The sequence below is a fragment of the Achroia grisella genome, unplaced genomic scaffold (assembly GCF_030625045.1).
Source record: "Achroia grisella isolate CSIRO2021 unplaced genomic scaffold, CSIRO_AGI_Agris_v1 utg676, whole genome shotgun sequence".
Lineage (NCBI taxonomy): Eukaryota > Metazoa > Arthropoda > Insecta > Lepidoptera > Pyralidae > Achroia > Achroia grisella.
The window spans coordinates 1,057,202-1,071,788 of record NW_026712992.1 but is presented as its reverse complement, the minus strand read 5'-3'; the positions used below and the strand labels follow the sequence as shown (position 1 = coordinate 1,071,788).

At 35.1% G+C, this 14,587-nt stretch overlaps 1 protein-coding gene across 3 annotated transcripts in view; it reads left to right on the top strand.

Moving 5' to 3' along the window:
- Positions 1 to 14,587, top strand: part of LOC131850025 (transducin-like enhancer protein 4) — a 72,914-nt gene that overhangs the window by 27,835 nt on the left and 30,492 nt on the right. For 2 of the 3 annotated variants that reach the window (XM_059200174.1, XM_059200172.1), the window contains exon 5: positions 7,093 to 7,230. In XM_059200174.1, coding sequence (XP_059056157.1) covers positions 7,093 to 7,230 — 138 coding nt within the window. The remainder of the gene's footprint in view (positions 1 to 7,092; positions 7,231 to 14,587) is intronic. The other variant, XM_059200173.1, reaches the window with a different exon arrangement.

Here is a 14,587-nt window from a genome sequence, read left to right as displayed (position 1 = left end):
TCTATGTAAGACGGTAGATCAAAAAAATCATAATTCCAACTATAGATTAGATGGTGATATCAATAAATATATCTTTAAGGCTTTATTATATCGTAATATTAATGTTGTTATTCGAAATAACCACTATCATGAATAATCTAGGTAGACAATAGCGTGCAGATAATCGTTTTCAAATTAAAAATAATAAGCGCGCGTCGGACCGCAAACGATTATTATATTTAAGTACGTGAACATGATTAGTAAAACAATTTTCGAATAATAGCGTTACGGAACGTACCTAGCATTTACATACATGTGTAAAACGGAACGCTGATGTTAGATTTGTTCTCCGTGCTCTAATTGCTGTGATATAATAGTACTTAACATCCAAATACAGTTGATAGTTACACGCATGCGCCATTGTGTTCTCTCAGACGAGGCAAGGCGGCGGAAACGTGCAGTCATTATCAAGCGGCTCGTTAATGTGTACAAAAAAACATGCACAGTTATGATTGATTCATCCATAGAAACAGCCTGTGAAACTATCTGATGTCTACAAATTGTTCAATTCACGTACCGCGAGAAACCTGTATGTGATTTATTATCACGTCAGTGGTGCTTTCCAATTACGGGTGCTAGTAAACTGATACAGTTTATTATGTTTGTTTGTACCTTTACTTCAAGAATGAACGATTACTTTTACAAATAAACCCACATGTCGGTATAAGGCTTTCCGTATAAATATCTGACGGCGTTGTTTTTGGGTGTCGAGTAATAAACACGCTTATAAGCGCTCTCGTAAAAAGTGCCGAGTCAAAAAGGCTTCACGCTTTAGCTAAGATACACAAAGGGCAATAAACGTTTGGCGTGGACCTAAACAAACAAGGGTAGCTAGGAAGCTGGCGCTTTGTTTGGCGAGAAACATTCGAGTCAACATCGCCCCTCCACTGGTATGGGTTACGACGGCCACTCTATTATAGCATATGTCTCGCCGCTCTCGCCTCTCGGCCTCCTAATATGTCAACTCTAATCTGTCAAGCTGAGCGTGATCCGCTGTGTTTAGTCAACTATAACTTCGGCAGCTTCAATGTACTTAGATAGTTAGCTTAATAAGTACTCGAGAGAAATGTAAATCAGTGGCATTCATTCGGCTATAAAGCTTATAATATAACATAATTAAAATTTCTTTATTAATTAGGTATTTGAATACGATATCATTGGGTATAATCTTTAATACGTTTTCAAATGAATTGTAATTAACGTTTCTTAAGATAATGATAAATGTACCTATGTTATAACTCGCAGTAATAAGTACTATTTATGACTATAAGTACAAGTTGTCGAACTGATCTAGATAAGAAACCAGTAAAAATTAATGTAAGTCCATTTTTCTAAAATTCTGTGATTGGATTAATTTATTTACATACGATTAATATACTGTAAATAATACGTAAGTTACATTTAAATATGTTTGTGTACAGATTTACTTAATCACCACTGCCTGTAAATAAGAAGTAAGATTTAAACTGACAGGTGTTGTTTATTCGAGCCCACCGGACTCTTGAACGCGCAATTACAATCTGATTACGAGGTGACACGGCTCTCGGTACCGGCGCACTCGATATCGAGATAACGACGTATCCAGCATTCGATACACACCCACTCGACGTCTCTCGAAGAGACCTGTTCTTGCCGAATAATTATATCCATTTGTTTGTAATGAATATTAATGACCTACACTACAAGCTCGATACAATTCTGTTTAATATAAGTATCAGCACTCCCATAGCAATTATTTTAAGTAAAGCCAATTACGTCGTTCACCGGCAGCACTTCACATGATAGCCGTAATTGGTACGCGTATAAATATTTCAACCCTTTTTTTAGGGTCGTATTTTGTTACTATTTAAACCCAGGTTTTAACAATAACAACATACTTTATTCACGGTCAATATTGTAATAGGCAGTAATTAGAAAACTAACGAGGAGTGTCGGCGGAGCTCGTATTGCATTATCAATACGCCAGACCGTGCTTCACAAGCCACTAATGTTCCGCGGCAAGCTATGTTTAAACAATTATTGCTCGGCGAATACGATACGATTCGATGATAATGTTGGCAGTGTCTGCAGCAATAATAGCCCATTTATCGAGTCTGCTGCCATTTCGCCGGAGGAATTATTTATTGCCGCACCATAAGAGCCACGACGCTTTCAATACAATAGACCTTTTCGATTGGTGACTGTTTTGTTTAATAAAGTGGAAACTCCACAAGCGCTGTAGGTAGATAAGTAGGAACGTGGCGTACATTAATAATTCATAAAAGAGTCGGGAGCCATTAATGAAGGCCCCAACCGCAGTAGAAATGCGGTGGTGCGGTCCATTCTGTTTATATCCGAAAATCACGGTAAAAGTTCACCAGAGTTTTGAATTGTACCATTATCTATTCTGTGTTTTTGGGTTGAGTCGAGTGCAAACTATTTGATACTTATTGTACGGCTTATCCGAAGGCTATTACTTATTTAACCAGAGCTTTTTCTGTATATAATTCTTGTTTATCCTCGAATTCCATATTCAAAATCAATTTTAATAAATCTATTCGATCTGATGTATACACATCGATAGCCATATTGCTTACATTACTGCAGTACACGACAACATACTCTGTTTTGATGAACAGTATCAGACTTCGAATTAGTCGATTTGTATAATCTTTAGAACTCAGTTCCTGTGCAAGCATAATTACGATTGATTGCGCACGCTATTTCATTGGTATTCCAATCGCCTCCGCTAATGTCTTTGGTGTGTACGCGGTCATGAACATGAATGTCTACCAGAGACAATAAATTGTGGCTGCGAGACCGAGACCACGACTGAGACTGACCTGCATGTAGGTCGCAGCCCTATGCACTTCTAGACAGTGTATCGTGAGTCTAAATATTCATTATGCTCGTAAATATCTCTACGTTTTTGAGCAGGTTAAATATTTTGTAGCATCGAAAGGTTTAATTTATGACAATAAAAGAAGTCGAATTAGATATTGACTAAAAATTTTGGAGTTAGAGGTTTAAAATTTGCATTGACCTTTTAATTAATCAAGTGAGGATTTTACTTATAACTTACTTAGAGTTATATATTCTTATTTTTTTAATCTAATATGAAAATATTTAGTATTAGGCATGTTTCATTATATCATATTACTCAATATTATCTATACCGCTGAACACTGGGTTGTGAGAATATTACAAAAGAAAGTTTTTAACCACCTTTATATCTAAATAAGTACGTAATACACTCACTATCTAATGTGTAGGAAATGCGTACTTCACTTCATATTAAAGACATAAGAACAAATGGAGCTTCGCCGGTAAGATGCAGTTTCAGATTAAAAGCTCCAACGGGTAAACCACGTGAAAATAGCACAAAAAAGAGGAGTCACCCGCGGCATTAGCGGATGAGTGTTGGAGCCATTAGTGCAGCTCTCGCTTCGCCCCCCACGCCTCCGCACGACCCCCGCCAACACCCACTCACCCCGAAACCAACGTTCCTCTTTTATTTCTCGCGCGGGGATGAACTCCTTAATGACAAACCGTACTATATCTTTTGTGGAGAGCTCGCAAAAGTACGTATTTTGCGGCCCTTTTGTGCGCCAGTTTTTTATTCCGCCGTTCGCAGCAACCGATGTAGAGGTATATACGAGGTGCAGATGGGACGCGGATTGTTCGGATCGTAGCTTTTATAAGAAAAAAGCTTTGATTTGAAACCTTTTGTCGATATTTGCTTTCTGTCGTTCCTTTCTTTAATTAAATGTTTCGGATAAAGTTACAGCTCCAACCACAATCTGTTACGAGGCTAATAGTAACGTGTATGAACAAAGTTATAGGATGATGATTGCGTAGATATAACGGTATATTAACAAACTTTATCGTTTTATTGCACGCCAGTTTATATTTCTTAGGTTTATTGCATACTTAAGTGCTCATATACGTCACTTCTAACGATAATGTTCTTCTTAACTTACCTATATGTATTTCTTTATATTTCTTTACAGAAATAATGTATATCTATCAAATTTATGGCCCCCAATATATTTTCTAAGTTTCGTGACTCATTTTTTATATTTAATGCAAATAGCGTAAAACAGTATCTAAAATTTTACTGATTCATTGTATATTATTATATCAAATAATTCAAAAAATTTAAATATCCTTTTCATGTAACAAAATATATTTTTTATTTAGTTTCGTAATGTCTAAATATGTATCTGCGATTCGAAATACTATCGTGTATTAACGTATCAGATAATAGTTAAATAAAAATCAAATGAGCGTAGTGCTTACATTATAATTAATATAATTATTTACGAAACAGCAAGGGTTGTAATACATTAAAAATAGCGAGCGAGACAGATATTTTACACGTTTTACTAGCGAATTTCCACAGTAACCGACGGCGGGCGACGTGAGGCGGTGAATGAAAATGTAATTTGCGGTAATTTGGGCGCGTTCGGAGCTCCGCTGCGGCTGCGGCGCCCGCGGCCTCTACGCCTCACTACCTATTCGCTCACCTATATCTCTACAGTTTACAATAAACACAAATATAGTTTTACAACTTACTAGTCTGAGAGTGTCGTGGATTAGTGGTTTAGTACCTCAATATGGATTTAAAAGTGCATAGTTAGAATTTGACACCGAAACTTTGAATGTTAATTCCATTCTCTCCCTCTCTGGTAAAGGAAATGCCGATGTCGAAGGAAATTAATTCGAGAGAATAGACTCGCTGGGTGCCACGTTGAATTCAAATATTCCCAGCGAAATGTAGGCACGTTCAATATTGTTTTCACCACGATGTTCGGAATACCTTTAACTACCCTGCCTGGTATAAAAGTAGTGAATATTTCTAATCTAACTGTGACTAATGTATTTAATCTTATTGTAAAACATTAAAAAGAAAATGTTCTCTTAAAAATAATTTGTTCATTTGTATCTTTTAAACAAGGTTTCCTATTAATGAAATAAACATAGTGACACAAAAAAATACCTAAATAACTTTTCATTGATATTACCTACTCATTACGAGTAATTTTATACAAAAAAAAATAGAAATCTCATTTATGTCGGTTCGGCAATTGAATGAAACATTAAGTGATTTATACTCGATATACGGTAATAATATTATCATACTTTATACATCATAATTGCCTATTCTCAATTACTTAATATAGGTATATTTAGTCGTATAATAAGTAACATGAAAACGTTTAAACATAAGTTATTACCGCTCTTAACCTATCACCTTCACACTCGGTTATTATTCATCTGACTATGATTGTTTTGTCTCTTGAATATTAAGTATATGCAACATAAATAATTCAACAGTGACCTTTTGATTCGCTCTATTAGCATTTGTGTTTTTAAATAATATAATAGGCAATGTTGATATACAGTACTACCAGTCACGAAGCTTGATGTTTATCGCTCGGCCGAACAAACAATCTGCATAATTTATGTTATGGTTAGTTTATCGCGTTTTTAACTATGCTTATTACGTATTCAAATTTTCATTTTACATTCGACGTTGATGAATATGCGTATTGCATAAAATTTACCACATCTGATATTAAAAGCTATAATATTTACATACACACTTTGTGTTATTTATAGACACTTTAACTCGAATATTAAACCTTGGTAACGTAATCAATTAGTGTAACCACGCTGGTAAATATATACCTAACAACTATAATAGGCCATATATTTTATGTTATTCAAGTTGTACTATAGAATGTGTTCTAAGTTTTTGACTGATATAAATATGTAAATAAAAAATATAATAAGTGGATATTCGACCGTTGTTATTATTCACTACTAGCCGTAATGTGGTAATGAAACTGATAGTTCAAATAACTAGTACCTTAGGGAAGAAAGGTTCTCGAGTGGCAAAAGTAATATAGAGCGACCCCTAGAGATGCAGTAATAATCTCAAAAATATTGAAGGCATCCAGAGATGCTAATAACTCAGGATTGTAGATTTTCTTTAATCGTTGCGTTTGTCAAAGTACAGTTGTTTCATGTCTACTAAGAAATGACAGTCTATTGTTACACAGCTGAAATGATAATAACACATTAAATGAAAGTAAACTAAATATAAATAGAGACGCTTCATGGTAGTCAGTACTACAGCCAGTGGAGTATGGTAGAACGAATGAAAGTACAATTTGTGGGACGTTTACGTTGCGCTCCGACAATCATGATACAAACCTGAATAGCTATGCTAGCGCCTACTCACATTATTGAATAAACATGACGAATATAAACATACAATTTCCCTGATCAATTCCGAAATATGTAGGCGGCGCGTGGCTTAATAACAGCAATGAAGTGTATTTGGAGCATACTCAGAAAATTGTAATTTACTTGAAAAATAAATCCTATTTCGATGTTAAATAAGTGTCAACTTTGAACACCTACCGAATAGAACGGCAATGACCCATATCGTTCGCTCGAAAATTATATAGCGACGAGACTTCATTAAAAATAATTTATGATCTCAAATAGAAAGCATTTGTACGTTTTGTATTCCAGGGACTCGATTATGTTAATTTGTTCACGATTCACTTCGAATCTGTGAATAAAATTAATGTGCATTTAAACGGAAAATACGAACAGAGCCAATAAATACGTGCGGCTCGGTAACAGCTATTTATCATTTCATTTGACCGCGTGCATTATTGTTTATCGTGTTAATTTTATTTGTTGCTCTGCGACCGGTTAGCGGCTCGTCGACTAATTATTATTATACGTTATTATTAAATTTGATCCGCATTGGAATGTGAAAACTTTTTTAATTCGTTTATGTGCAGAAAATGAAAATGTATAATAACTTATCGATAGAATAACACCGTTTGAGAATGTTAATGATTGTAATTAATACAAAGAAATAAATGTCTCAGCTTAATTGAATCGTTAATTGGTATTAGCTATTTTATTACCATATCGATGTCAACATAATTTTGCTTGTATTGATGTATTTTAGTTATATTAATTAATTCATAGAAGTCATTAACGATGGGCTTATTCTAATATGTTTATTAAGCTAATATTTTGATGTTTCAGACGGAGATAGCGAAAAGATTAAATGCAATAATAGCACAGATCCTGCCGTTCCTCTCTCAAGAACACCAGCAACAAGTGGCTTCAGCTGTGGAAAGAGCGAAACAGGTCACAATGACTGAACTCAATGCTATTATAGGGGTAAGTAGTCTATGTCATAAAATCTGTGACACGAGACTATCCCATATAAACTTTATCCCTACTATTAGGTATTATAAAAGCGAAAGTGTGTCTGTTTGTTTCATATATATAAATTTAACATATTTAAAAACATAGGCTTTTTATATAGGCTCCTAGTCAATCGAAGTACACCTGTCACGAGGTTGAAATCACAAGCAGAAACCAGCTATATCATAAAGTAGACTGCGGCAATTGCGGTTGTGGTCCAACCATGTACCAATTTATTTTAATTACGTAATATCTAATTTACACGATCGTTATTCTATATTTAATGAATACCATTGTGTTAACAAAACACTCATGTTGATTATTTTTATATTATCATTATATACATCCTGTTATTGATTCATTTGATTGTTTTTCTTATAACAATATTTAATACATGTCTATTCAGTCGTTTATAATACGCGTAATTCAGTACCAAAGAGCTAAAGATATTTACGAATGAAATATACAATATTACTGAGATAATTATTACCTAATATATCAACTCGTGTATAAGAGCTTCATTGTATATGGGTACTTAATTAAATATCTAGCTCAGATTTACAGTTATGTTCGCAACATGATTCACAGGCACAAAGCAATCACTTTCATTCAACATCAAGTGTATATCATAGATTATGTATTATTGAGACTATAATTTGATCTAGCTTTCTTGAATAACATTATGTATTAGGTATACGAATATAAATTATTATGTTTCAGTGGTTACTTTATTTGTTTTAAATAAAACATGGATTTCTTGCATTATTAGAATAATATAGAATCACTTTATTTGCTTCAAGATTTGTTATTCTCAAATGTATGTTTTTTTTATTAGATCCGCAGTGTAAAATGAACAAAGATAGTGTAGAAGATGAAATTGGCGAAAACTCGAAATAAACACACGATGACGAAGGATTATATGATCCCTTTATCTTATTTTTACCTAAATTAAATGCCTACTTATGAACAAATGCGACCAAAATATGCAATGCATTTAATAAAAATATCTACTTTGCCACGTGTAGCTAATGTAAATACTGTGAAAGCACGACTTTCAACAGGTCGAAAGTTCGACGCTCGTTAATTAAATGATCTAAGTCCGCAAGATTGTTGGCAGCAAGCCAACTACGACGAATTTATAAAATTGTTACAAACTACAAACATTTTACATAGAAAATTCACTGTAATAATTTATTCAACGACCTCATAGTGAAATAGCATGTTTTATGTGGGCAGGTAACATTTGTGAACACCGTTCTGTCATTCGCGTGGGTGGAACGGTATAACTAAACGTAATTACTACACTATTACCCATTATGCCGGCGTCACATTCGCGATTTTAACTACTCATACCATCTAGCGAATTAGAATCTGTCCTCAAATTACACCTCTAATTAATTTCGCAACGTACTATTTGTATTTTTGCTGGTAGGTGTCGTGAGCACTTCATTGCCGTCTATTATAAATTTCAATAGGCATATTCACAGTGGGGTGCCAAGTCGTTAGTGCGACCTATTCTCGCGATTTGTTAACGCTTGGCGTTCGAAAAGTGAATACGTATAGCGCAGCTCAAAATAAATCACTTTATAGATAATGAGGGCGAAAATAAAGTGGCGGAACTCACTCGTCGCTCGTCTGTCTGTGGCCGATAGACTCTTGTGGATTGCAAAGGTTTGGCGGCGCGCCAGCACGATCACACTTCACGTACTTACACATACAACGGAATCATGGGTACCCCATACTCGTATTTCCATTTTCAACCCATATTTTCGTATGTGTTTAGGTATTTTATATATGTGATCAGAATTTTTATTATATACCAAGTAGCATATTCTATAATATATAAAATGCAATGATTTATAACATGATTATTTCAATAGGTACGTCTATGCTTTGCTTTTTAGTGACTCAGGAATCTCAGTAAATTGTTGAAAAATACTGTTAAATTATAGTTATCCGCGGTTTTTAATTTAATTTGTGTTTAATTATAAAGGTGTACCTTTATAATTAAAATATAGAAATAAACTTCACCACATCTACAAGTATACCTTAAGAGTAAAAGTACAATATTAAATACACTATTACCTGTTCTTTATACGCCTAGTATTAATCTAAATTAAATTTAGTCTTGTGAATAGAAAACGAACTAAAAGTATTCGGTATAAGGTTGAAATTGCAACTAAGTTGTTCCTTGCCTAACCCACATTCCGACCACCAACTGCGGGATACATTTAGTGATAAAGCTGCACATTCCTTTTGAATGTTTTCTGTCGTAGCTAAAATACGTAGAAACCTACTTGGCAAACATTTGTTGCCATTGAAAATTATCAATATTAACACCTAAATGTGGGCTGTAACACTTGGCTGGGTATCAACAATCTCATGAATTATTTACGAAAGTTCAACACACTGTCACGCTAATGACTATTCCTAATTATTGATGTCGTATTGACATTTATGGCGATAAGTTGACGCTAACAGTATGATACTAAATATAAACACGTGCAAGAAAGACAAGTTAACACCAGACGGGCTAGGTACTTATTTATAATACTTTGTGTGACTTCGTATAACCTTTTTATTCATAAATCTACCTTTCCGAGTATAAAAAATACCTTAAGATGCCGAAGTATTTACTAAAGGTTCGTCGCCCTCAGCCGTGAGGATTTACCTACATGTATAGATTACCGAACAGCCTCTGAGACACCGGCAAAACGCAATATCGCTCTCCCCCTATAAAACACTCTAATTTAAATAAAAAAGCGGCGCCACCTTCCGTATGTCGGTCCTTTTTTTTACTACGAACCTTTTTTATTTTCGGGTCAGCTAGGGATCAAAGGGGCTCTCCCCCGAGAGCCGTGTCCGCCCGAGCCACGTCGCGCGCTCCTCGCTTCCTCGTCTCCGTCTGATTTGCGACAATTTCGCCGCATTCCGATTTGTAGAGAGGGAATAGTCCTCGAATTGGGGACTGTTTGCCTGCCTATTAAAATCACTTACCGTTCAGAGTGTTCTCGTTTCGAAATTTAAACAGATTGTTTTTCCTAAGCCTTTATTTACAATTCATTCGCAACAATTGGGTATACATATATGTTTTTGTTTCTATCGATTTCTGAAATCCACACCCCAATGTCGTCATATAAGTACTATTAAAATCTTTATCTGAATACAGTCGTTACGTCACAATACAAATAGATAAACAATTAGCCTTTTCGGTCGACCGAATTACAAATCCGAAACGGCGTGAATGGAATTTAGGGGTGGTAGATAACGTGGCAAAACTGTTCCCCCATTGTGTTTACGCGAAGTGCGTGAACTCGTCGTCAATAGGCGGCAGAGTGTAGAGAGTGGTGTATGGAGCGTGGAGCGGAAAACTCGACGCTCAGCTATCGCTGTGACGGCGGGTAAATCATTTCTCGTTCTGATTTTATTCCGCATCGCCGGTCCCATAGGGCGGCCCCCGCCAATATAATATATAGCTTTCAGATGTACGCTTCTATTATACTCTGCTCTGCTATATATGGCACGAATGTTGACATTGAAACAATATTCACATAATATCTGATTCTACAGATCGATACGAGAAGCGAGACGTGTGGGTCCGTAACATAAATATACACGTATTGAATCCGATAAGAAATCTTATTCCAATCCAATGTTTACGATGTGTACATTTAGTAATTGAAAAGCCGTATCGTTGACATAAGTATGTGGAATAAACAAGAGTATTTGTGTATATTATATGTATCGTTTATGCAACATTATCTCGAGAGATAGGTGAGCAAACAAGAGCGCTGTCTAAATAGGTCGTATCTGTTTCGCTGTCGATAGCTTTATAAACAAGCGAGTCGTGAAAACATTTCTATCTAGTTTACGCCGGGTGTCGCGCCCTCTGATAAAAATTACGATGGGAATAAATCGGGGTAGCGGCGCGGTCGACGGGAGGCGGGGAAACATGAATTTGTCATTTTTTCCCAGGCACGTTCGCGACGGTGATAAATATTGCATTGCAGGCCCTTGGCGTTTCTTGCGCGTCCTCGTCGCCCTAACGCCGCCGACGAGACGCGACGAGCCGCATTAACTTTTCCCCTGACGCTTAGCCGTAGCTCCTTGTTTTTCAACGCGAGGAAGTGAGTTAGGGGCCATTCTGTCGTCGCTTCCAATGAAATTATGTAATCAGTTTTACGACTCATCCGGCTCGAGTTTTTCGTATGTTTTTTCTTTCTGTTTGGGGTTCTGATGTTGTTTGTCAAGTAAAGGGCATGTATTTTTTATCACAATAAACTGAGCATAACTTTCTTATGTATTCAGATTTATGAAAGATGGTTTAATGGGTTGGTTCTAGACTATATTGAGGCATTTTAATTATAGAATCTACTTAATTAATCATTTTAGGACAACATATTGATATATGGTCTAAGTGCTATGTAAGTATTTTAATTAGCGGTTCATCCGGACTATACCATCAGGCGTGAAGTATAAACAGGATAGCTGCAGTCATTAATGCGAATCGGGATATAGGATTAGGGTTGACACCGTTACATTTTTAGTTTTAATATAAAGTACAGAATAATTTCATTTACAACAAATTTTGTCAATATTTGCAGGTAACACGAACGAGTCTGCTAAATTACAATACATTTCTCCATTCCGTGATTACATCTTGTTTAATTAATTATAGTTTAAACAATTAAGTTAAAAGTATACACGTGTTGGCATCGCGTGTCGAGTTGTCGACCCACCTCGAAGCTTCCTGCCTAATGGTGCGTTACACCCCTACATACACCCCTCGCCTCGGGTGCCACCGTCGCTGTATCGATACACTACCCTGTTTGTTACGACTCGTATTATTCTTTGATACCAATATTTTTTGTATGCAATTGTAATCGGCATACAGTAGGCAGAACTGTATACATTCATATGCTAATATCCAACAATATTTTACCAGATAGTGTATTAGCGGCACTTTTTAATTCATACTAATATTATAACCGCGCAAGTGTGTCCGTTTATCTGTTTTTTTGTACGTTTTAACGGCTGAAAGGATCATTATGATATTTAATATGAAAATAGATAGCATCACAAGCAAAAAGCAGATGAATGATGAAAATATATTTGGCCTAAAAATCGATAAACATATAAAAACTATAAAGTATTTCTAAATAAAAATTACTCTATTCTGAATATAATGACAACTATAAGTGGCTAATAACCAATTAACACTATAGATAAACCTACAATCTTGTGAAATGCAACGAGTTAATCCGAATAGAGAGCGCTCCAAGCAATCACTGTAATAACGCTTTAATACGTCTCTAACCGCGGACTAACTGTTCTTTAATTATTTAAGTATGTTACAATGGAACTTTCCTTCTCTCGGTGGTTCCTATTAAAACGTAACTAATTGTGGGTTAATGCACATTGGACTACCACTGCTTGTAATAGGTTTCACAATTAAATAAATTACACAAACGATACTTGATCATTATTATCGTTATTCTTTATCTTAATTATATTTTAACGATGTTTTTGTTAACACCGTTTTGTGACCCTACTGCAATTATTAATATACAAGCATATATGAAAATGTTTCGCTTGTGAACGAAAAGAAAAAGTAGCCTATTTTTATATAAATGCTATTTATATTAATATTTCATAACTGTTTTTTCCAAATAGATATTTTATTGTAATGCGTAGAAATTACTTTAACTTTATTAAATGTATTCTTTAGTTGTTTTAAATATTATTAACATACTCGTAAAATTGAAGGTTTGTATAGATATTTCAATGTTTGTTAAAATTTCAATCATGGTTTAAATGACGTATGGGACTTGGAAGACATTTCAATAAATTTTAGTAACTACTAGACCATTCTAAAGTAGTAACAAACAGAATATAATTATCTATAGTTGACATATAATTATCAGAGTGGATTTAATTGTAGATATATATTTAGGATATGTATTGAATATAGCTTGTAGAGATATAAATGCCATTAAATTTTTGTATAAATGTTTTAAAGGCACAGTAAACGGCTCACGTACCTTCAAATATCTGTGCATTTGGTGTAAGATATCCATTTATAAATGGTGAATAATATCGGATCGTACAGACAGCGGTAAATGTGGCGTGAAAACCCGAACGCGGCAAAGCATTTTTCTCAACAAAAGCGCTGGGTGGAGGGACAACGCTCCTTTGCTTAGTACTCAAAAACACACACACACACACGTACTTTACTATTTTTTTTATGCAGACTTTATCTGAAAGACTATACCAGCCCTCACCTAGTATTAGATTGGATAGAAATTCATTAAACTTAACAGTTTACCCTTAGGAGTTGTTATTTTATATATTGTGAATATTTCACTCATTTTGTAATACTGCCTAAACTGTATCAATGAATATTAATATTTATACTGACCATTGTATTAAAATTTGTTAAAGTAATAAATAACTAAGTAGGCTTACTAATATTATAATTGGAGAATTCAGTGTCAGCTTGTTATCACTTAGCAACTTAACTGCTCTAGTAATATTCATGAAATTAGTCGTGTCATGTAAATGTAGTTATTGTGATAAAGAAAGACAGAGTTTTATCCTGATTGATAGATATACCCAGACTATAGCAGATACAGAAGCCCAGTACACAACCATACTTGCGGGGCTTGCCAAATGCAGCCAAATTTATCTTTATGTTGCTAGTAAAATATCTCCTTGCCCAAGTTGTTTATTTTAATTAAGCTCCGGCTCGTATAAGATTTCCGTTGAAAATATATCGAAAAATAATATCAAACCCTCTTTGTTGTCTTAAACGAAACTTAATCAAACTTTAATTTGGTTGATAATACAAACACCAAAGTTCGCGATGAGATAAGTAAACGGATGGAAAGTCGTTAGGGGGAACGAGTTTTAATCCAGGGGAGGCTATCCTTGCTTTAATCGCATCTAAATATGCACGATGAAAAAATATCGCGTCGAGGTATGACACCACGTTATTGTCATTCATAAGAGGCGGTGACGGTGAACGGTGGGTGGGTGGCAGCTCCCTAGAGTGAGGTGTAACGACGTAAGCGTGTGAGCGTATCGTCAAGTGTGTTTAGAGATCCGTAGACGGTCAAGCGCCTTCAATGAAAGATGTATCGTATGTATCGTCGCTTGTAAATCCCCTCGATCACTTTAATGAAGCCGCGTGATACACACGCAAAGGTGCTTCAATAACTATTTTGTTTAGTAAATGGGGAAAAGACTTTCGGTTGATTAGGATTAGTTGTTATATCTGTTTATGATATAATTTTTGTCTCACTATTTTAGTATTAACAAAGTTAATCTAATT